Below are 24,501 nucleotides of genomic sequence, written 5' to 3'. Positions count from 1 at the left end.
CTGGGCAGGCAGCAGGCAAAGAAGCCCAGAATCCAATCCAAGTCTGGGCAGGCGGCAGGCAGAGAAGTCCAGAATCCGATCCAAGTCAGGGCAGGCAGCAGGCAGAGAAGTCCAGAATCCAATTCCAAAAAGAAGACAAACGCCACGGAAGCACCAGCACAGCAAGCCTGTAGCTGAGGCAATGCTGTGCTGGTCTCAGCTCTTTAAATAATTAAATTTTCCCGCGCAAACGCGAGGACTTCCGGGTGGAAGACCGACGTGTTCTGATAGGCGGAGCTTGAGCGCGGCTCGTGACGGCCCGCGCTGCCGCTGGAACTAGTCAACAACCAGCATCGGGGTCGGCCCTCAACGCCGCGAGGTAACAGCAACCTTTTACCACTGGTCTTCTAATAGCCCAATTGCAGGTTTTCTACTTTTGATATACTTGAAGACATTTTTATTACATCTTCTTACTTCTTTAACAAGCCTCTCCTTAAATTCTCTTTTGGCCTAATGGCTAGAGCAGAGGGCTTTGAACCAGGAAAACCAGGGTTCAAATCCCATTGCCACTCCTTGTGACCTTGGATAAGTCACTTTACCCTCCGTTGCCTCAGGTTCAAATTTAGATTGTGAGCCCTCTGGGGACAGAGAAATAACTACAGAACCTGAATGTAATCCGCTTTAAAGTGCTGAAAAGTGGAAAATAAATATTTACATTTTATGTCTAATTTAGCAGTGCTTATGTGCCTTCCTACTTTCCTTATTAGATTTTTTAAAAGATGCCTTTTTGCTTTTAGATAGTGGCTTTCACAGCACCATTTAGCTTTTCTGGCAGACGCTTGCTTTTCTCTTGACATTTTTTAATTTGTGGACTTCATTATATCTGGGCTTCTAGGATGGCATTTTTAAACGGTCTTCATGTCTCAATCATGTCTCTTCATGTCTAAATCTTGTAACTACTTTGTTTACTTTCCTTCTAACTAGCTTCCTCATCTTAGCAAGGTCTCCTTTTTAAACATAGAAAAAGACCATACGGCCCATCTAGTCTGCTCATCTGCTCATTTAATTTAGCTTTATAATTTCCATCACTCTCTTAGAGATCCCCTGTATTTATCCCATGATTTCTTGAATTCAGATACTGGTTTTATCTCCACCACCTCCACTACAAGGTTGTTCCATGCATCCACTACCCTCACTGTAAAGAAATATTTTCTAAGTTCACTCTGGAGTCTACCCCCTTTCACCTATAGTACCTCAATTTAATCCACTCTGATCTGCCAAAAAGCAGAACAAAATAAATAAAAAATTACATGACTCCTCATTCTAGAGCCTCCTTTCCATTGAAAGAAGCTTGCTTCCTGTGTATGGAAACCTTTGCAATATTTAAATGTTCCATCATATCTCCCCATCACACCTTTCTTCTAGGGTCTATCCCCATATTCTTTAGATTGAAGACCATTGACCATTTTAGTAGCCACCCTCTGAATAGACTTGAGCTGGTTCATATCCTTTTGAAGGTGAGGTCTCCAGAATTATACACAGTACTCCAAATGAGGTCTCACCAGGGACAGGAGTAATATCACCTCCCTTTTTCTGCTGACCATTCCTCTCCCTATGCAGCCAAGCATCTTTCTGATTTTTGCTGTTGCTTTATCCACCTATGCATTTAGCAGCATTAAATCTTAGCTGCCAGACACTAGATCCCTCCTCATTTTTTTCACCCCTTCCTGGCTGTCTACCCTGTTGCAGATTTTGCTACCATTGACAAAAATGACAAACCTTTCCCAACAATCCTTCCACTATGTTGCTCATGAAAATGTTGAAAAGAACTGGTCCAAGGACTGATCCATGAAGCATACCCCCACCTCACAGAAAAATATGTTTATCACTACTCTTTGTTGCCTTCACTCAGCCAGTTTCTAACCCAGTCAGTCACTCTAGGTTTCTTACCAAGGGAGTTCAATTTATTTATAAGTCTCTTATGCAGAACTGTGTCAAAGACCTTACTGAAATCCAACTACACTGCTGTACATCTAGTGCTTTCCCTTGATCCACCTAGTAATTCGAGGTGAGGTTTAGGTAGCAGTGTAAGGGTTAGGGGTCACTTTTACATGTAGAGTAAGGTTTGATGTCCTTCGGAGTGAGGGAACTCACACAACGATGAGATTTGTACAATGTTCTCTCAACCTAGCTTGGACGGACTCTCTACCTGGGTAACATCAAGCTAGGTTGAGAGAACATTGTACAAATCTCATCTACCTAAACCTCACCTCGAGTTACTAGGTGGGCCTCTTATAGTAGCATAAATAGCTGCTTAGTATGGTGCCACCCCCCAGAGGCTCTTGCTCTCTCTCTTTCCCCATCTCAGGCCCTTCCCCCACTCTTCTTCACATCTCAGGCCCTTCCCCAGCCTAAAAATGCCCAAAACGGAATTTGCGAAAAAAATCGCATATTGCATTATGGGCCTAACGCACGATATCGCACAGTTTTAATGCCGAAAATAATATCACTGTGCAATGGCCAGAGTTAGAGCCCATGAATGCAAGATTCCAGAAGACCCCCAGCCAAGGACTGTCATTGCAATGACTGGATTACAAGGTCTAGCAGAGATTTTTTTTTTTAATAAGTTGTGTTAAAATGCTGGCATTCTCTAAAGTGGCTTCGGTGGGGGGAGAGGAGACAATCAATGTTTTTAGAATGCATTTACCAACACAGGGGATTGCCAAGGAGTAGAAAAAGTACAGAAAAGTACTTGGAGACCTCTATGGAACCTATGCAACGAGTTAAAGTTTGGAGCAAGTAATTGCAGGTTTCAATGTCTACATCCTCAGCTCAGAAATGTTATGACTCATAGTGCAGTGTGCACACCAATAAAAGTCTCTCACTTCAGTGCTTAGGAATGTAATAAATGTTGGGCTTCGGTCACATAGCATAGGGACATTCTCATGTGTTACATTTCTATACCAATTTAAGGAAATTTTGGGGAGAGATATGGGGAAGGTTTAAGGATAGATTAGTATCCAATATGATCTTTCATTCAATTTGGAAATTGACTGCAATTATGTAAGATTGTTCTGCCTTTATTAAGAAATTGATAGACATTTACTACTCTTGACCTTAAAACTCATCATTAACTGTAAGAAATACATACTTGGTGGGGCACAGCTCGCCAATCCCAGCAGCAGGCTCTCCATTCTGCACTCTTATGTTCCTGCCTAGGCATAAAACCCTAAGGAATGGCTGGGCGGGTCGACTGAATGATAATGTACTAACTGATCTAAAGAAAGGAAGAGCAGGGAGACGGGTACAGAATTCCTGACCCCATCCCTTCCTTTTTTATCCCTGGACTGAGCATGCCAGTACATTAAGGGAAACCCTAAAAAAAAAAAAAAAAAAAAAAAGGGAGTAGTTTACACTTGCATGCCAGCTTCAATCAGCATGTTTTATGTCTCCATGACCTGCATATGTATCTCAGAAGCTCCAGGTGTGTGCATGAAATGCAGTTGCTCTGTAGGCGCACGTATCTGTGTATGTGGAGCTCAGTGGCAAAAGCGAGTGTGTGTGGGGGGGGGGGGTTGGGTGCACTCTTTCCCCCCTTACACTTTTCTCTGTGTCACCTCTTTCCCGCTTCTCCCTCCATGTCTGTGGGGGTGGTGGTGATGTAGGTCAGGTGTAAGGGTGGGGGAGGTAACAATATCAGGGGTAGTACAAGTAGGGTGTGTAGGGAGGTGGTGTAAGGGAAAGTTCAAATCTATGCCTGTGTTGGGATTGAGGGTGGAAGTAGGTGTGTGTATGGTGAAGAGAGATGTGATTGGGGCGTTGTGTAGGGGGTGGAGAGGGGAAGGAAGGGGGCGGAGTAGGCATGTCTAGAGATTGTGTGTAGGGAGAAGGGTGATGGGGAAGGATGTTAGAGTAGGGGAGTTAGTGTGGGGGGGGGGGCATGGTAGAATGCGGCATGAGCATTTAGGGGGGTGGGTATGAGGGGAATTAGGGTAGTTAAGTGTGCGGGGAAGATTGGGATGTGGATGTTTGTGTGTATGTGAGAGTTGGATTTGGGGTGGGAGAATTCAGGGCATGTGGGGAGCGAGACCGGGGTGGATGTGGGCGTGTGTGTGGAGAGGTTGGGATTGGGGAGGTGTCCGTTTGTGCCACTGCAGTTGGGGCGGGTGTGTGTATGTGCATCAGTCGGGGGGGGGCATGTTGTATTCATGTACGAGGCGGGAGAATGGAAGTGTGCATGTGCACTGTGTCCCTGCTCCTTTCCCCTCAGCTTCCCATCCCTTCTTCACGTGTGCATGGTGGTGGTGCAGTGTTACTTGGTGTGCACAATTTTCTTCTGCACTCTCTAGCTGATCCTCTCTCTCAACCTCTATCCCATCTAGAAGACATCCTCTCTCAACCTCTGCCCCTCAGCTACTCTCATCATTGCAGCTCATCCCCTCTCTCACCCCATCCAATCCTTTTCATTTTGTCCCAGCTGATCCTGTCTCACCTCCCAGCCATTTTAATAACTCCCAATTGACCCTCAGTCATCCCTTCCCTCTCACATATATCGCCCATCCCTTTTCACTCACCTTCCAGCCTCACCTACTCCCCAACCCTTCTCTCACATCTTTCCCAAATGATTCTCTTACCCCCAAGCTCATCTCTTACATACCCTGGTTGATCATCTTCCATAGCTAATCCCTCTTCAGATGATCCAACTCTCAAACCCCTCCTGCATCTGATCCCTCCCTTCAAACAGCCTTCTAAACCTTCCTCTGGTCAGGGTCGGTAGCAACATTTTCCTTATGACTCTGGGCCAAAAGTGGATGGCAACTGGTGGGAAGAGAGGGCAGGCTGTTAACAGAGATCTCTTGGTTTGGTTCAGTGGTGAGTGAGGAGAGCGGAGCAGTGCCAATCTCCCTGCGCTCAACTCAGCTCACCCTTCCCCTCATGGCTGGTCCCAAACCTGGCTGTGATCTGCAAGTGGCAGCAGCATTAGTAATGAAAGTCAATATCACACTCACAGACCCTGCAGTGTTCCTGATATCTTCTCATGTAGGGCTTCCTGTTATCACAGAAACTCATGCAAAAGCAGTAATCACCACAGGGCCCTGTGAGTATGTGCTGGCTCAAAGGCCCCATGCTGACTTCCACTACCAATGCTGCTGATGGTACCTGAAGAGTTCTGCCCCTCAAGGCACTTGTGACCCCAGCTAAAGATTTTGTGACCCCATTTGGAGTCCCAAGCCCCGAATTACTTGGTCAAGTACATAAATTGTTTCTTTATAATATAATTGAATGCACAATGATCCATTATTAAACTCTCCTATGCTACAATATTTAAACAAGTTGAAAGTTGAATCTTGCAATTGCTTGTCCCTCAATGTCCCTTCTTCCTACCCTCCTTTTTAAAAAACTTCTTGCTACTGAAAAAAATGCAACAGGTTTTCCAAGTACAATTTTTAATCTATGTTGGAAAAACACTTCACTCTATTATACAGGAGTAAGTTTACAATAAATAGTCTTCTTTAAAGCACTTAACTAAGTAAGAATATAGGAACATAAGAAATTGCCATGCTGGGTCAGACCAAGGGTCCATCAAGCCCAGCATCCTGTTTCCAACAGACACCAAACCAGGCCATAAGAACCTGGCAATTGCCCAAAAACTAAGAAGAGCCCATGCTACAGACGCAATTAATAGCAGTGGCTATTCCCCAAGTAAACTTGATTAATAGCCGTTAATGGACTTGTCCTCCAAGAACTTATCCAAATCTTTTTTGAACCCAGCTACACTAACTGCACCAACCACATCCTCTGGCAACAATTTCCAGAGCTTTATTGTGCGTTGAGTGAAAAAGAATTTTCTCCGATTAGTCTTAAATGTGCTACTTGCTAACTTCATGGAATGCGCCCTAGTCCTTCTATTATTCGAAAGAGTAAATAACCAGTTCACATCTACTCGTTCAAGATCTCTCATAATCTTAAAGACTTCCATCATATCCCCCCTCAGCCGTCTCTTCTCCAAGCTGAACAGCCCTAACCCTCTTCAGCCTTTCCTCATAGGGGAGTTGTTCCATCCCCTTTATCATTTTGGTTGCCCTTCTCTGTACCTTCTCCATTGCAACTATATCTTTTTTGAGATGCGATATAGAGGCATTATGACATTTTCCGTTTTATTAAACATTCCCTTCCTAATAATTCCTAACATTGTTTGCTTTTTTGACTGTTGCAGTACACTGAGCCAACTATTTTAAAGTATTATCCACTATGATGCCTAGATTTTTTTCCTGGGTGGTAGCTCCTAATATGGAACCTAACATCGTGTAACTACAGCAAGGGTTATCTTTCCCTATATGCAACACCTTGCACTTGTCCACATTAAATTTCTTCTGCCATTTGGATGCCCAGTCTTCCAGTCTTGCAAGGTCCTCCTGTAATGTATCACAATCCGCTTGTGATTTAACTACTCTGAATAATTTTGTATCATCCTCAAATTTAATAACCTCACTCATCGTATTCCTTTCCAGATCATTTATATATTTATTGAAAAGCTCTGGCCCAAGTACAGATCCCTGAGGCACTCCACTGTTTACCCTTTTCCACTGAGAAAATTGACCATTTAATCCTACTCTCTGTTTCCTGTCTTTTAACCAGTTTGTAATCCATGAAAGGACAGCACCTCCTATCCCATGACTTGTTAGTTTTCTTAGAAGCCTCTCATGAGGGACTTTGGCAAACGCCTTCTGGAAATCCAAATACACTACACATCTACCGATTCACCTTTATCCATATGTTTATTAACCCCTTCAAAAAAAATGAAGCAGATTTGTTAGGCAAGACTTCCCTTGGGTAAATCCATGTTGACTGTGTTCCATTAAACCATGTCTTTCTAAATGCTCTAGGATTTTGATCTTGAGAATAGTTTCCACTATTTTTCCTGGTACCGAAGTCAGGCTCACTGGGTAGAGATGTGAATCTTTTTTGTGTTCGTGTCGTTCTTCGTTTTTCGACCGCCGCTGAAAATGTCGTTTTTTTGTGGTTCGTTTTTTTTTTTCGCAAAAAATCATTTTTTGAGTTAGTGCGTGCTAACAAAAACAGTTAGATTTTGTTATTTTTTGTTAGTTTTTATTAGCGCGCCTTAACGGGAGTTTTTCGGGGTACCCGAAACATGCCAAATTGGACAATTTCGTTGAAATTTTCCAATTCAGAAAAAACGGATGCACATCTCTACTGGTCTATAATTTCCTGGATCGCCCCTGGAGCCCTTTTTAAATATTGGGGTTACATTGGCCACTCTTCAGTCTTCAGGTATTTTTTAAAAGTCTGCCTGACTATTAAAGTGTCCTCCAGACTTTTAAAGAGCTAAGTGTTTTATTTAATAATAACTGAGTGCATTGTATTGAAAAACAAAAAAAAAAACCACAAAAAAAAAACCCCACAAAAAAGTAGCCAGAAGCTAGAAATAAGCTAGGAGCAGTATATACCAAAGTAAAAAAGTTGAATAGTTCAGCTCAGTTACTCACCTTGGAAAGGTGTTGAGGTAGTGTGATTAGGTTTGAATAGGGAACATTTGTTAATCAAGGGAGCTGTGAGTCACTCAGGCTAACTAAAGTTAGACTGTTTGTAATTCCCAACCCACCCACCCCAAGCTCATCCCTTAATTTATAGGCAGGTGCCACTTGCACAAAAAAAAAACAAAAAAAAAACCCATCAACAAAAACTTTATTGAGAATTCGATCAGACCCCAGTAGGCCACTACCAGACATATAGTGAATTCACTAATACATTTAAAGGAACTTAGACACATTCCTACTCCCATAGCAACCTAAAACTTAACTAGGAACTGATCAAAATTGAGATGAAGGCAGCAGTCCAGCAGCAAGAGGGGGGCTTCCCAGTCTTTTGCATCGAGTGTCACATGTATGATTTTTTACCCACCGGTGAGAAGTTGTACATGTGCATGCGATGCAAAGAGCTCCTGGCTCTCAGAGAACGAGTCCGATCTCTGGAGGCTAGAGTGGCAGACCTGGAGGAGCTGAGGGAGACAGAGAGGTATATAGATGAGACCTTCAGGGACATAGTAGTCCAGTCCCAACTTCAGACTGGCAGCCCTGGTGCTGCCTTGGAGGAAGAAGGTCTCATAATGGGAGAGCACCAACCAGGTGTAGCAGGAAAGGATCCTGTAGCAAGGACCTGCTCTCTAGGTGATGCATTGTCCTTTCGCACTGAGGATATCTCCCCAAGGCCTACTGCCCAGGAGGGAAGGGTTAGGTCGGCCGTCATAGTTGGTGATTCGATTATTAGGAATGTAGATAGCTGGGTGGCGGGTGGGTGTGAGGATCGCCTGGTAACATGCCTACCTGGTGCGAAGGTGGCGGACCTCACGCGTCACCTAGATAGGATTTTAGACAGTGCTGGGGAGGAGCCGGCTGTCGTGGTACACGTGGGCACCAACGACATAGGAAAATGTGGGAGGGAGGTTCTGGAAGCCAAATTTAGGCTCTTAGGTAGAAAGATTAAATCCAGAACCTCCAGGGTAGCATTCTCTGAAATGCTCCCTGTTCCACGCACAGGTCACCAGAGGCAGGCAGAGCTCCGGAGTCTCAATGCGTGGATGAGACGATGGTGCAAGGAAGAGGGATTCAGTTTTGTTAGGAACTGGGGAACCTTTTGGGGAAGGGGAGGTCTCTTCCGAAGGGATGGGCTCCACCTTAACCAGGGTGGAACCAGACTGCTGGCGCTAACCTTTAAAAAGGAGATAGAGCAGCTTTTAAACTAGAACAAAGGGGAAAGCCGACAGTCGCTCAGCAGCGCATGGTTCGGAGAGATGTATCTTTAAAGGATACTAATGATGCATTAGAATTAGGGCATCCCGACAGTGAGGTTCCAATAATTAGAAAAGTAGTCCAAGTGCCTGTAACTAAAAACTCACCTGAGCTAAAAAATTCTAACTTATCCCTATCAATTAAAAAGCAGAATAAAAATACAAACAAAAAACAAACTTTGAAATGTTGGTATGCTAATGCCAGAAGTCTAAGAAGTAAGATGGGAGAATTAGAATGTATAGCAGTAAATGATGACATAGACTTAATTGGCATCTCAGAGACATGGTGGAAAGAGGATAACCAATGGGACAGTGCTATACCGGGGTACAAATTATATCGCAATGACAGAGAGGAGCAGTCGGGAGGAGGTGTGGCGCTTTATGTCCGGGATGGCATAGAGTCCAACAGGATAAACATCCTGCATGAGACTAAATACAAAATTGAATCTTTATGGGTAGAAATCCCTTGTGTATCAGGGAAGACTACAGTGATAGGGGTATACTACCGTCCACCTGGTCAAGATGGTGAGATGGACAGTGAAATGCTAAGAGAAATTAGGGAAGCTAACCAAATTGGTAGTGCAGTAATAATGGGAGACTTCAATTACCAGAAGCAGGGTTCTGCACTACAGAGAAATCCAAATCCAAAAAGTGCAGAGTATAGACTTTTGTATGTCCTGATCAAAGGAGAATTCCAAACAATTGATGTGAATGCAATTTATAATTTTATTGCGGCAACTCCACTGCATAATACTATCACGGCAAAATAATTTTCAAGGTGCCCCAACACGGTCCCGTGTTTCGCTGGTGGCTGCATCGGGGGGACCAACAAGGAATTCATACAAGCTGTAATTTAAAAGGATTAAAAATCAGGACAATAAGCAATGGACTGACGCCGATGTACAATTTTCAAGACAGTAAACAATACACATACCTTGGTACAGAAGATTCAAAAAATGGCAGGGAGTGCGTTTTCCCTCAATACAACCAGGTATTTTAAGGCAGAATTTGGGCGCCAAACTACAGGTGAGTTGAACACCTTTCTCGAGGGAACCAATCGGCGGTTCCCAAGATGCTCAGCGCCCCGCAGGTACACAGACGGACAACAATGTCTGTGTACCTGCGGGGCGCTGAGCATCTTGGGAACCGCCGATTGGTTCCCTCGAGAAAGGTGTTCAACTCACCTGTAGTTTGGCGCCCAAATTCTGCCTTAAAATACCTGGTTGTATTGAGGGAAAACGCACTCCCTGCCATTTTTTGAATCTTCTGTACCAAGGTATGTGTATTGTTTACTGTCTTGAAAATTGTACATCGGCGTCAGTCCATTGCTTATTGTCCTGATTTTTAATCCTTTTAAATTACAGCTTGTATGAATTCCTTGTTGGTCCCCCCGATGCAGCCACCAGCGAAACACGGGACCGTGTTGGGGCACCTTGAAAATTATTTTGCCGTGATAGTATTATGCAGTGGAGCTGCCGCAATAAAATTATAAATTGCATTCACATCAATTGTTTGGAATTCTCCTTTGATCAGGACATACAAAAGTCTATACTCTGCACTTTTTGGATTTAGACTTCAATTACCCCAATATAGACTGGGTAAATGTATCATCGGGTCACGCTAGAGAGATAACGTTCCTGGATGGAATAAATGATAGCTTTATGGAACAATTGGTTCAGGAACCGACGAGAGAGGGAGCAATTTTAGATCTAATTCTCAGTGGAGCACAGGACTTGGTGAGAGAGGTAACGGTGGTGGGGCCGCTTGGCAATAGTGATCATAATATGATCAAATTTGATTTAATGACTGGAAAAGGAACAGTGTGCAAATCCAAGGCTCTCGTGCTAAACTTTCAAAAGGGAAACTTTGATAAAATGAGAAAAATTGTTAGAAAAAAACTGAAAGGAGCAGCTACAAAAGTAAAAATGTCCAAGAGGCGTGGGTCATTGTTAAAAAATACCATTCTAGAAGCACAGTCCAGATGTATTCCACACATTAAGAAAGGTGGAAAGAAGGCAAAACGATTACCGGCATGGTTAAAAGGGGAGGTGAAAGAAGCTATTTTAGCCAAAAGATCTTCATTCAAAAATTGGAAGAAGGATCCAACAGAAGAAAATAGGATAAAGCATAAACATTGGCAAGTTAAATGTAAGACATTGATAAGACAGGCTAAGAGAGAATTTGAAAAGAAGTTGGCTGTAGAGGCAAAAACTCACAGTAAAAACTTTTTTAAATATATCCGAAGCAGAAAGCCTGTGAGGGAGTCAGTTGGACCGTTAGATGATCGAGGGGTTAAAGGAGCACTTAGAGAAGATAAGGCCATCGCGGAAAGATTAAATGATTTCTTTGCTTCGGTGTTTACTGAAGAGGATGTTGGGGAGGTAGCTGTAATGGAGAAGGTTTTCATGGGTAATGATTCAGATGGACTGAATCAAATCACGGTGAACCTAGAAGATGTGGTAGGCCTGATTGACAAACTGAAGAGTAGTAAATCACCTGGACCGGATGGTATACACCCCAGAGTTCTGAAGGAACTAAAAAATGAAATTTCAGACCTATTAGTAAAAATTTGTAACTTATCATTAAAATCATCCATTGTACCTGAAGACTGGAGGATAGCAAATGTAACCCCAATATTTAAAAAGGGCTCCAGGGGCGATCCGGGAAACTACAGACCGGTTAGCCTGACTTCAGTGCCAGGAAAAATAGTGGAAAGTGTTCTAAACATCAAAATCACAGAACATATAGAAAGACATGGTTTAATGGAACAAAGTCAGCATGGCTTTACCCAGGGCAAGTCTTGCCTCACAAATCTGCTTCACTTTTTTGAAGGAGTTAATAAACATGTGGATAAAGGTGAACCGGTAGATATAGTATACTTGGATTTTCAGAAGGCGTTTGACAAAGTTCCTCATGAGAGGCTTCTAGGAATAGTAAAAAGTCATGGGATAGGTGGCGATGTCCTTTCGTGGATTGCAAACTGGCTAAAAGACAGGAAACAGAGAGTAGGATTAAATGGGCAATTTTCTCAGTGGAAGGGAGTGGACAGTGGAGTGCCTCAGGGATCTGTACTGGGACCCTTACTGTTCAATATATTTATAAATGATCTGGAAAGAAACACGACAAGTGAGATAATCAAATTTGCAGATGACACGAAATTGTTCAGAGTAGTTAAATCACAAGCAGATTGTGATAAATTGCAGGAAGACCTTATGAGACTGGAAAATTGGGCATCCAAATGGCAGATGAAATTTAATGTGGATAAGTGCAAGGTGATGCATATAGGGAAAAATAACCCATGCTATAATTACACGATGTTGGGTTCCATATTAGGTGCTACAACCGAAGAAAGAGATCTAGGTGTCATAGTGGGTAACACATTGAAATCGTCGGTTCAGTGTGCTGCGGCAGTCAAAAAAGCAAACAGAATGTTGGGAATTATTAGAAAAGGAATGATGAATAAAACGGAAAATGTCATAATGCCTCTGTATCGCTCCATGGTGAGACCGCACCTTGAATACTGTGTACAATTCTGGTCGCCGCATCTCAAAAAAGATATAATTGCGATGGAGAAGGTACAGAGAAGGGCTACCAAAATGATAAGGGGAATGGAACAACTCCCCTATGAGGAAAGACTAAAGAGGTTAGGACTTTTCAGCTTGGAGAAGAGACGACTGAGGGGGGATATGATAGAGGTGTTTAAAATCATGAGAGGTCTAGAACGGGAAGATGTGAATCGGTTATTTACTCTTTCGGATAGTAGAAAGACTAGGGGACACTCCATGAAGTTAGCATGGGGCACATTTAAAACTAATCGGAGAAAGTTCTTTTTTACTCAACGCACAATTAAACTCTGGAATTTGTTGCCAGAGAATGTGGTTCGTGCAGTTAGTATAGCTGTGTTTAAAAAAGGATTGGATAAGTTCTTGGAGGAGAAGTCCATTACCTGCTATTAAGTTCACTTAGAGAATAGCCACTGCCATTAGCAATGGTTACATGGAATAGACTTAGTTTTTGGGTACTTGCCAGGTTCTTATGGCCTGGATTGGCCACTGTTGGAAACAGGATGCTGGGCTCGATGGACCCTTGGTCTGACCCAGTATGGCATTTTCTTATGTTCTAATGGATGATTTTAATGATAAGTTACAAATTTTAACTAATAGATCAGAAATTTTATTTTTTAGTTCCTTCAGTACTCTAGGATGCATACCATCCGGTCCAGGTGATTTGCTACTCCTTAGTTTATCAATTTGGCTACTACATCTTCCAGGTTCACAGTGATTTAATTCAGTTCTTCTGACTCATCACCCCTGAAATCCATCTCCAGAACTGGTATCTCCCCAACATCCTCATTAGTAAACACGGAAGCAAAGAATTCATTTAGTCTTTCTGCAATGGCCTTATCTTCCCTAAGAACCCCTTTAACCTCTCAGTCATCTAATGGTCCAACCGATTCCCTGACAGGTTTCTTGCTTCAGATATATTTGAAAATGTTTTTATTATGAGTTTTTGCCTCTATGGCCAACTTCATTTCAAATTCTCTCGTTGTCTGTCTTATCAATGTTTTACACTTAACTTGACAATGCTTATTGTTTTATCCTATTTTCTTCAGATGGATCCTTCTTCCAATTTTTGAAGAATTTTTTTTTGGCTAAATAGCCTCTTTCACCTCACCTTTTAACTATGATGGTAATCGTTTTGCCTTCCTTCCATCTTTCTTAATGTGTGGAATACATATGGACTGCGCTTCTAGGATTGCATTTTAAAACAATGTCCATGCCTGTTGAACACTTAACCTTTGCGGCTGCACCTTTCAGTTTTTTTCTAACTATTTTCCTCATTTTATCAAAGTTTCCTTTTTGAAAGTTTAGTGTTAGAGCTGCAGATTTACTTATTGTCCCCCTTCCAGTTATTAGCTTAAATTTGATCATGTTATGATCACCGTTGCCAAGTGGCCCCACCACCTTTACTTCTCTCACCAAATCCTGCTCTCCACTAAGAATTAGATCTAAAATAGCTCCCTCTCTTGTCAGTTCCTGAATCAATTGCTCCATAAAGCTGTCATTTATTCCATCCAGGAACTATATCTCTCTAGCATGCTTTGATGTTACATTTTCCCAGTCAATATTGGGGTAATTGAAATATCCCATTATTACTGCACTACCAATCTGGTTAACTTCCCTGATTTCTCTTAGCATTTCATCATCTGTCTGACCATTTTGTCCAGGTGGACTGTAGAATACTCCTATCACTATACTCGTACCCAACACATATGGGATTTCTACAAATATAGATTTTACTGAGCATTTAGGGGTAGATTTACGCGCGCAGAGCACTTGCGCGCTGGCTCGCCTATTTTGCATAGGCCACCGGTGCGTGCAAAGCCCAGAGACGCGCATAAGTCCCAGGGCTTTGCTTGGGGGGCATGGCAGGGCATGGCGGCGCGGCGTTCGGGGACGTGGCGGCAGTCGGGAGGCGGGGCAGAGTGCTCCGGCACAGCAGTGTGCCGGGGTAGGGAGCCGGCGACGCGCACAAGTTATGCCTGCCAGAGGCAGGCGTAACTCAACAAAATAAGGTAGGAGAGGGGGATTTAGTTAGGGCTGGGGGGTGTCAAAAAAAAAGTTCCCTCCAAGGCTGCTCCGATTTCGGATCGGCCTCGGAAGGAACAGAGGCAGGAAGAACGGAGGCAGGCTGATCGGCTCGGCGTGCGCAGGTTGCACAATTGTGCACCCCCCTGCGCATGCCGACCCTCGATTTTATAACATGCGCAGTAGCTCATGCATGTTATAAAATCCGGTGCCGGGTTGCGCAAACAAATCTACGCATGCACGCAGTTTATATAATCTGGCCCTTAGTTTCTTGTATGACCTTTATCCTGTTGAACTCTATACCCTCTATGACAAAGTGCCACACCCCCACCAAGAACATTGGAATATTGATAATACTTATTATACTGCCATATGTTATAAAGGATATCTGTGATATTCCACAAAAGTGTCGTCATACTTTTGTACGATACTATGTGTTACCTGTAGTGTAAATTTTAAAATTTATTATTCATTTGTTAAAGATTTCTTAAAATTCAAATAAAAAATGTCTTTAAATTCTTTTTGAAATATATGGGATTCCTTCATGGTATGTTTCACCTTTGGAACCTTATTTGATCTACCTTCATGTAGTTACTCACCTAGACTACTCATGATGCCATATGGTGGTACTGACTATCTTAAATATTTGTAATGTATAATGAGCATAGCATAGTCATGGGATATTAATATGTGCATTCATTCACATAAAATGAAGATGAACACTTGCACTGATATGTACAAAAGAAACTTGGTAACCTGCAACTTTTCATCCACATCATCATCACTTTCATCCAGATCTTCATGATGTAACCTCCATTCATATTCTACATGAACATGGGCATTGAATCTTCCAGATAATGCTTGGATGAGCTGAGAAATAAAATATTGTATTGTTAATTATAAACAGCTCACAATGTACATATATTGATGTGAAGGGGAAAAGAAAGATGTTTCAACTCTGTTGGATCATTAGTTATCTGCTCCAAGACTGAGCATTTCAGTTTGTAACCCAACCTCTTCAATCCTCAAATTTCCCATAATTCAACATCTTCAAATGTGATTTTTGATCTAGGTCAGCTGAAAGCTCCAATGGGACTTCCTAGGTCTGATTCACGGAGACAAATCTTTTAGTCATAGCTATACTTTTCAGCACTCATAAATGCAAAAAACCAATGTAATGTGCTGTGCATACCTTAAGTCCATTCAAGGCCTCTTAGTGCAGGCCAATTTGGATTAGCCAGTCCTTGTCTAATGCTAGGTCTGACACTATAGACAGTTCAGCTGCTGTCCTAGCCAATTATCTAACACTGCCAAAAGCACATATCTACTTTGCTGCCAAAAGCACATATCTGTTTGCTGCCAAAAGCACATATCTACTTTTCCTAAATACGATCCCATAGTCACTGGAAAACCTAACAGGCCGATACAGTACAATCAAATAATGGAATCTGAAAGAAGATAGTCTAAGTCATCCTCTGGATATGAGGCACAAAATAATAATATCCTCAGGTGGAGACACCCACCATGACAATTATATTCATACCTTGCTACAAAAATATTCATCTCTTCTGTAGCTCTGTATAAAGTTCACCAAAAGCAAAAGGACATGAGGTAACTAAAAATTCCTGATAGAAGCTCAAAAACAGAAGGGGAAAGAGCTTCCAGGACAAGACAAGCCAGTAAGCTTGGCTCCCCTCACTCAATGTTAAAAGTCCTAGTATTACAGGAATAGAGGGATGTATCTATAATTAACTGGAATAAGTAGAGACTACTGATATACTTTTGCATTCTTTGGGATACACAAGGCATCTGTGTTAGTTCGCTTGACCAGATAGCATGAGATAGCAGGAGACAGTCAAAACCAGAATGCACTGAATGCAAAATATAATCAATGCAATTAAATCAACATTATGCAAGATATCAAATCTCAAGTTAAGCTACAGTAGTTGGGCTTTCTTTGGGAGTACATGGCCAAAGTGAGAAGCAAATAATAAAATGGAAGATGCTGGAAAACCTGATCTCTTGACAGCAGTTGGTGGAGGTAGCTTAGGAGTATATTGTTAGTATAGCAGCTTAGAAATGGAGAATAAATTCAAATCCTCAAGTAGTGCACCAATGGAAATGTGTATGTATATATATATGTATATGTTGAGGCCTTTGCCAACATATCTGTGTATTTTAACTTGTAGCCATTTGCCACATGCTCCAAGCTTTTCCAAGCCGATAACTTCTTAGAAGTAGATGAGTCTGTACTTTAGGATATTTTCACCATCAAGGCAACTTCAAAACTGAGGACAAGTCAGGTCCTGGTTACCAACAAATTGATTCCTAGAGTGAGTTTTTCACAGATTTTTCTTGAATTACAGAGATGATTCAAGCAAGACCTTTGAGAATCTCTCTCATCTAACATAGGGGTCGTTAACTCCTGTCTTCGAGAGCCACAAACAGGCCTAGTTTTCAGAATAACCATAACAAATATGCATGAGATATATTTGTATACAGAGGAAGCAGTGCATGAAAATCTATCTCATGCATATTCATCGTGGAATTCCCAAGGCATCAGTAACAGTGGTTGTCAGACACATCTATTGTTGAGATTACTTACCTGATAATCTCCTTTTCCTTAGTGTAGACAGATGGACTCAGAACAAATGGGTATAGTATGCTCGTGCTAGCAGTTGGAAACGGATCGGACATCAGCACGGGTATATATACCCCCACAGGAAGCGTAGCAACTTAGTAATCTTCCTTGCAAAAGCTGTTATGGATGTGTGTACTGACGCTCAGTGAAATAGTGAAACAGGATTCCCCTGACCGATTGATAGTAGCTGGAGACCGCCAGCATTCACAACCGGAAGGCGTTGACACCTGGTAGAGTGTATGCTCTTATGGAAACAGATGACATGGCTTACCTTGAATCGGTGAAACCCATGTACACAGGCAGCTGGGCGGGATGCTGAGTCCCTCTGTCTACACTAAGGAAAAGGAGATTATCAGGTAAGTAATCTCAACATTTCCTGTCGTGTAGCCAGATGGACTCAGAACAAATGGGATGTACAAAAGCTTTACTCCCAGCCTGGGCGGGAGGCTGCCTGAGACCCATGGAGAACCGCCCTCGCAAATGCTGTGTCCTCCCTGGCCTGGACATCCAGACGGTAGAACCTGGAGAAGGTATGGAGGGAGGACCACGTCGCCGCTTTACATATTTCCGCAGGCGACAGCATCCTGGATTCTGTCCAAGATGCCACTTGTGCTCTGGTAGAATGAGCCTTGACTTGCAGAGGCAGAGACTTCCCGGCCTCCCCGTAAGCTGCTCTGATAACTTCTTTAATCCAGCGGGCGATGGTGGGCCAAGAGGCCGCTTCCCCTTGTCTTTTCCCGCTGTGCAGGATGAACAGATGGTCCGTTTTTCGTACTTCTTGTGTGACTTCCAGATATCTGGGCAGCAATCTGCCAATGTCGAGATGGCGTAGTAAACACCCTTCTTCAGATTTCTTCAAACCCGCCGTGGTAGGCAAGGATATGGTTTGGTTAAGATGAAACTGTGAAACCACTTTAGGTAGAAAGGAGGGAACCGTCCGAAGATGGATAGCCTCAGGAGTGATTCTGAGAAAGGGATCACGGCATGACAGTGCTTGTAGCTCTGAGATGCGGCGTGCTGAACATACAGCCAGCAAGAACACCATCTTCAAAGTTAGAGAACGGAGAGACAGGCCCCGAAGGGGTCTGAAGGTGGATCCCGCGAGGAAATCCTAAACAAGGTTGAGGTTCCATAAGGACACAGGCCACTTCAGTGGTGGACGAATATGCTTGACTCCTTTCAGGAAGCGAGAAACATCTGGGTGCTGGGCAACGGTCTTGCCATCCCTCGTGGGACCGTAGCAAAACAGCGCAGCCACCTGAACCTTGATGGAGCCGAGGGAGAGGCCCTTCTGAAGTCCATCGTGCAGGAAATCCAACACAATAGGGATTGTGGTCGCATGTGGATTGGTGCCATGAGTGTCGCACCATGCTTCGAATACTCTCCAGATCCTTACGTAGGTGAGGGATGTGGAAAACTTGCGAGCGCGGAGGAGTGTATCTATCACGGGCTCCGAGTAACCTCTTTTCTTCAGTCTAGCCCTCTCAATGGCCAGACTGTAAGAGAGAATTGAGCCGGATCCTCGTGGAGGATGGGACCTTGACGTAGAAGGTCCCGGCGAGGAGGCAGGGGAAGGGGCTCCCCTGCCAGTAATCTTCTCATGTCTGCATACCAGGGTCTTCTTGGCCAGTCTGGTGCCACTAGAACAGTGGTTCTCAACCCTGTCCTGGGGACCCCCCCAGCCAGTCGGGTTTTCAGGATATCCACAATGAATATGCATGAGAGAAAATTTGCACTGCCTCCATAACATGCAAATTTTCTCTCATGCATATTCATTGTGGATATCCTAAAAATCCGTCTGGCTGGGGGGGTCCCCAGGACAGGGTTGAGAACCACTGCACTAGAAGAACTAGGCCCCGGTGTCCCTGAATCTTGTGGATGATGGCGCCCAGCAGAGGCCACGGAGGAAATGCGTATAGCAGAGTCCCTGGAGGCCATGGCTGAACCAAGGCATCGATTCCATGTGAGAACGGGTCGCGTTTGCGGCTGAAGTATCTGGGTACTTGAGCATTGGACTTGTTCGCTAGTAAGTCCATGTCCGGAATCCCCCAGTGATCCACAATCATCTGGAAGGCTGTGGGCAACAGCTGCCACTCTCCCAGATCTAGGCTTTCTCTGCTGAGGAAGTCTGCCGTGGTGTTGTCCTTCCCGGCAATGTGGACGGCTGAGATGTCCTGAAGATTCGCCTCTGCCCAAGCCATCAGCGGGGCTATCTCCAGAGATACCTGTTGGCTTCTGGTTCCGCCCTGACGGTTGACGTATGCCACCGTGGTGGCGTTGTCGGGCATCACTCTGACTGCTCTGTTCTTCAGCCTGTGAGCAAATCGTAGGCATGCCAATCAGACTGCCCGGGCCTCTAGACGGTTGATGTTCCATGCTGCCTCTTCTCTGTTCCATCGCCCTTGTGCGGTGAGTTCTTCGCAGTGTGCTCCCCAGCCGCTCAGGCTGGCATCTGTGGTGAGCAGAGTCCACGTGGGGGAGGACATCTTCGACCCCCTGCTCATGTGGCTGGACTGCAACCACCACCGTAACTGGGTCCGTACTCTGGCTGGCAGAGGAAGGTGCGTGGAATAGTTCCGAAAGCGGGGGCTCCAGCGAGAGAGCAGGGGGTGTTGTAACGGCCTCATGTGGGCCCTTGCCCAAGGTACCACTTCCAGGGTGAATGCCATGAGGCCGAGAACCTGCAGATAATCCCAAGCTATGGGCCGACTGGCTCCCATCAAGTACCGGATACGCGTCTGAGGTTTTATCCTTCTCTTGGTAGTGAGACTGACTGTGTCTGCCTGGGTGTCTAACTGCACTCCCAGGTATTCCAGAGATTGGGAAGGCTGTAGGCAACTCTTGCTGAGGTTGATTACCCAGCCCAAGCTTTCCAGAAGGGCGATCACTCTGTCGGTTGTCCGATGGCTCTCCTCTCGTCACTTTGCCCTGATCAGCCAGTCGTCTAGGTAGGGATGGACCAAAATTCCTTCCCATCTGAGTGCCGCTGCTACCACTATGACCACCTTGGTGAAGGTCTGCGGTGACATGGCCAACCCGAAGGGCAGAGCCCTGAATTGGAAGTGGCGTCCTAGAACTTTGAAGCGTAGGTAGCGCTGATGATCCGGGATGGATCGGGATATGCAGGTAGGCTTCCGACAAGTCTAAGGCCGTGAGGAACTCTCCTGGCTGTACCGCGGCCTTGACGGAGCGCAGAGTTTCCATGCGAAACCTTGGGACCCTTAAGTATCGATTGACTGACTTGAGGTCCAGTACGGGCTGAAAGGTGCCCCCTTTCTTGGGTACCATGAAATAAATGGAATAATGTTCAGAATTCACCTCCCATGCAGGTACTGGGATGATGGCTTTCAAGGACAGGAGCCTCGCCAAGGTAGCTTCCAATGCTGCCTTCTTGTGCATGGGACATGAAGACTCCACAAACTTGTCCGGAGGGAGGTGATGAAAGTCCAGATAATACCCCTCTTGGATGATGGCGAGGACCCACTGGTCCGACGTAATCTCGACCCATCTGGGGTAGAAGAGGGTTAACCTGCCCCCTATGGCTCCGTTCCCCAGATGAATCGGCGGATTCTCATTGTGAGGTGCGGCCAGGACCTGAGCCCGGGCCTGCTCCCCTCTTGCGCAGCTTGGTCCGAAAGGACTGATACCGGGCCTGAGGACGTGGTGCCCGGTAGCGACTCCTGTAGGGAATGAAGCGCTGGGAGCTTCTACCCCTGGAGGGCCTTGGAAAGGCGCGCTGGTTCCTTCTGAACCGATCTTCCGGCAGTCGAGGTACTGGAGAGGCGCCCCATGTGCTGGCCAGTTTATCAAGGTCGCTGCCAAACAGGAAAGAGCCTTTAAAGGGCAATCTGGTGAGGCGTGTCTTTGAAGGCGCATCAGCTGACCATTTCCGGATCCAGAGCTGCCTCCTGGCAGCTACGGAGGATGAGATCCTCTTGGCTGTCGTCCGGACTAGGTCTGATGCGGCATCCATAAGGAACGAGAGAGCTGACTCCATGTCTGCTGCTGGAGCCTTGTTCCTGACCTGTGATAAACAGGAACGCGTCACTACTGTGCAGCAGGTTGCGATCCGCAAAGATAGAGCTGCCACCTCACAAGTCTGTTTCAGAATGGCGTCCAGTCGCCGGTCATGAGGCTCGCCCCCCCTTCAACTGGAATGGTAGTGCGCTTGACCACAGCGCTAATCAAGGCGTCCACCTGAGGGCACGCCAGCAGCTCCTGGATAGCCAGTGCCAGTGGGTACATGCCCCTCAGGGCCCGACCCCCTTTGAATGAGGCCGCTGGTGCAGTCCATTCCAAATCTATCAGTTGTTGTGCTGCTTGCAAGAATGGAAAATGGCGGGTGGTAGGACGAAGACCTTCCAGCAGGGGTTTCTGCGCAGAGGGTACCGTAGCACTAGGACCCGTAATATCCAACTCCGCCAGGCACTGAGACACCAGGTCGGAGAGATCCTCTTTAGGGAAGAACCGCCTCATGGTTCTATATGGCTCAATCCCTGAGGGAAGTTCCCCTTCGTCCGGGAGTTCGGACTCGTCCGGTGAAACTTCCTGGTCCGACTGATCTGGACTGTCTAGCGGCGGGACGTCCCGCTCATGATAAGGGCGTGAGGGTCCAGGAACAGGATCCGCTGGAACCGCAGCCGTAGCAGCCGCCGCAGTCGCAGCCACAGCAGGAACCGCAGGGCCTGGACGAGAAGCCGTCTGCATCTGTACAAAGGCATGAATCCCCTTAAAGAGATCCACCCAGGAAATTGAAGTGGTCTCTAATCGCCGGGGTACAAGATCCCCTGGGATTCCAGATTGGTCGGGACTGCCCGCTAAATCCGGGGTAGCCCCTGGGGAACCATCAGCAAATCGTGGCTGAGACTGGTCCTGGCCCGAGGGACTCACGGCCTCCTCACATTGGGTACATAGGGAGTCTGGCTCTTCACTGTGCATGGCTCTAAGCTGGCATGTGGAGCAGAGGCCGAGGGCTTTAATGCCGGAGGCAGGAGGCGCCCCCGCTGAAGACGCTGAGGCGTTCTGTTCCATTGAAAAGTAAGCGCTTAATGATATGCGGCAGCAATATACGCTTAATAGAACAGACGCACAATAATATGCGGCAGCAATATTCGCTTAATAGAACAGGCGCACAATAATATGCGGCAGCAATATACGCTTAATATAAGAGGCGCACAATAATATGTGGCAGCAATATACGCTTAATAGAACAGGCGCACAAAATATGTGGCAGCAATATACGCTTAATATAGCAAGCGCACAATAATATTCGGCAGCAATATACGCTTAATATAACAGGCGCACAATAATATTCGGCAGCAATATACGCTTAATAGAACAGGCGCACAATAATATGCGGCAGCAATATATGCTTAATATAACAGGCGCACAATAATATGCGGCAGCAATATACGCTCAATGATATTCAATATGCTCTCAGCAATATGCGGTTAGCAATATACGCTCAATAGTATTCAATCTGCTCTCAGCAATATGTGGTTAGCAATACACGCTCAATGGTATTCAATATGCTCTCAGCAATAAGTATACGCACAATGATGGATACAATATGCGCTTAGTCATAGACATGCACCTATCACGAGCGCTCAATACCTGAATAAGGCCCACAAAATGGCGCCCTCCACGGCGTGCCACGCCGCCGATCCTCTGTTCCTCGGAGACCAAAAGTAAGAGATGTACGCCTTACCTGATCCTCGGCGCTTCCCGGCTGGAACCCGGGCGGTCTCCTGCTGCAGGGGAAGAGGGCAAGTACCTTCACCGCCGCGTTTGAGGATATGCACCCGCTGCCTCGTCCACGCCGGGACCGAGGCGCCTCGCTCGCCACGCCCGGGGGCTATGTCCCTGCCGCGATTCGGCCACTGGACCGAGGTCTTAAACCTCCGGGGGATCATGGAAATCACCCCGGGAAACTCTACTGGGGGAGGGACCCCAAGGGTATCACCGCAGGAGTGCGGGGCTCGATGTTGCAGTAGAAATTTAGTAAGAAGATAGTAGAAAATAGAAAGTAGATTGGAAACACGCTCAGCGAGCGTGCAGGCTCTCCAAACTGCTTTGGAGATGGAAATTACTAAGTTGCTATGCTTCCTGTGGGGGTATATATACCCGTGCTGACGTCAGATCAGTCTACAACTGCTAGCACGAGCATACTATACCCATTTGTTCTGAGTCCATCTGGCTACACGACAGGAAATATCACTTATAACTGTCCTTAAAGCTGCCAGCTTACTTTAAATAACACATCAAAAGCAAAATAATCAATAAGAAAAATGCATTATGTGGGAGAAAGAGGGAAAGAAATTAAACATGACACTATGTAAATGACATAGCAAAATGATTAGAATAGAAAATAAAGTTCACCAAAAGCAAAAGGACATGAGGTAACTAAAAATTCCTGATAGAAGCTCAAAAACAGAAGGGGAAAGAGCTTCCAGGACAAGAGGGAAAAGATGAGGTACACAAGAGCTTTAGCCAGCTCCACAGTAAAGATAGACTACAGGCAACTGAATGCCTCATGGGGTAGATGATAGGTTCAACCATGCTCACATTCTAAGCCTGCTAGAAGTATCCCCAGCTGAAATGTACAAAGCATAGAGCCCTTCAACCTTATTAATATGACATCACTATGGAAAAATCTTTATTTTGTTAAAAAGAAACATAATTCTTAATCAAAGCTGCTAGGGGAACCCTTAAAGAACACCCTGTAACTTTGCTATGAGGATAACTATAGCGGCCTTCTAAAATTAAAGGGGTAAAAAGAAAAGAAAAAGCTACTAAAATATGAAACATACCAGTTCTTCACACTGTGCATGCTTTAGTCGTTTAGCTATATCGAGTGGCGTTTCTCCACCTTCATTTGCTGCAAATTAAAAAAACAAAGCTATTAAAAATATTTTTTCATATAGCTACAATTAATGCATCAGCAGACCACAGTAGTTGGACATTTTCTTTAATTAGTTATGACTGCTAGTAATCACATATATATTGCTACCAAGTACAAACATAGAACCAACTGCATACATTGCTATCAACACTAACATAAAAGTGAGTAATACTTTTTTATTTTTGGTAGCACTGAAAAAGTGCTGTTTGGGGTCTGCTGAGGCAGTAAGGTAACTAAGACAAAAGTTATTCACAAAAAGCAGAGAAAGATAGGTTCACGTCCATTCTGGTGCTCAGATGAAAAAAAAGACTGAGGGGGCTCACAAGGAATTCCTGCACATGCTCAGAAGAGCAAAAGCTCTACTAGCTAAGGAGCATGTGTAATATCACGTGTGTAAAAATGTGCATCCGAACTGGGTGCCTGTCTTTTCAACGTGTACACATCCACCTCTCCTGGGAGCGCAATGCAATATTATAATGAGCTGATGTACTAAAAAGGATGCGCTAGGGATAAATTGTGCATCCCTAGTAATCAAAAGCTTTAGGTGCCCAGGAGACATTTCTGTGCAGAGGTTAAGGAAACG

At 44.9% G+C, this 24,501-nt stretch overlaps 1 protein-coding gene across 7 annotated transcripts in view; it reads right to left on the bottom strand.

Moving 5' to 3' along the window:
- Window positions 1-24,501, bottom strand: part of ASAP2 (ArfGAP with SH3 domain, ankyrin repeat and PH domain 2) — a 413,895-nt gene that overhangs the window by 79,182 nt on the left and 310,212 nt on the right. For all 7 annotated transcript variants that reach the window (XM_029595831.1, XM_029595830.1, XM_029595833.1 and 4 more), the window contains 2 exons: window positions 23,827-23,894; window positions 15,133-15,246 (listed from right to left, as the gene is read on the bottom strand). In XM_029595831.1, coding sequence (XP_029451691.1) covers window positions 15,133-15,246; window positions 23,827-23,894 — 182 coding nt within the window. The remainder of the gene's footprint in view (window positions 1-15,132; window positions 15,247-23,826; window positions 23,895-24,501) is intronic.

This window comes from Rhinatrema bivittatum, chromosome 3 (assembly GCF_901001135.1).
Source record: "Rhinatrema bivittatum chromosome 3, aRhiBiv1.1, whole genome shotgun sequence".
NCBI lineage: Eukaryota > Metazoa > Chordata > Amphibia > Gymnophiona > Rhinatrematidae > Rhinatrema > Rhinatrema bivittatum.
The sequence above is the reverse complement of the archived record's forward strand: the minus strand, read 5'-3'. Positions and strand labels throughout refer to the sequence as shown.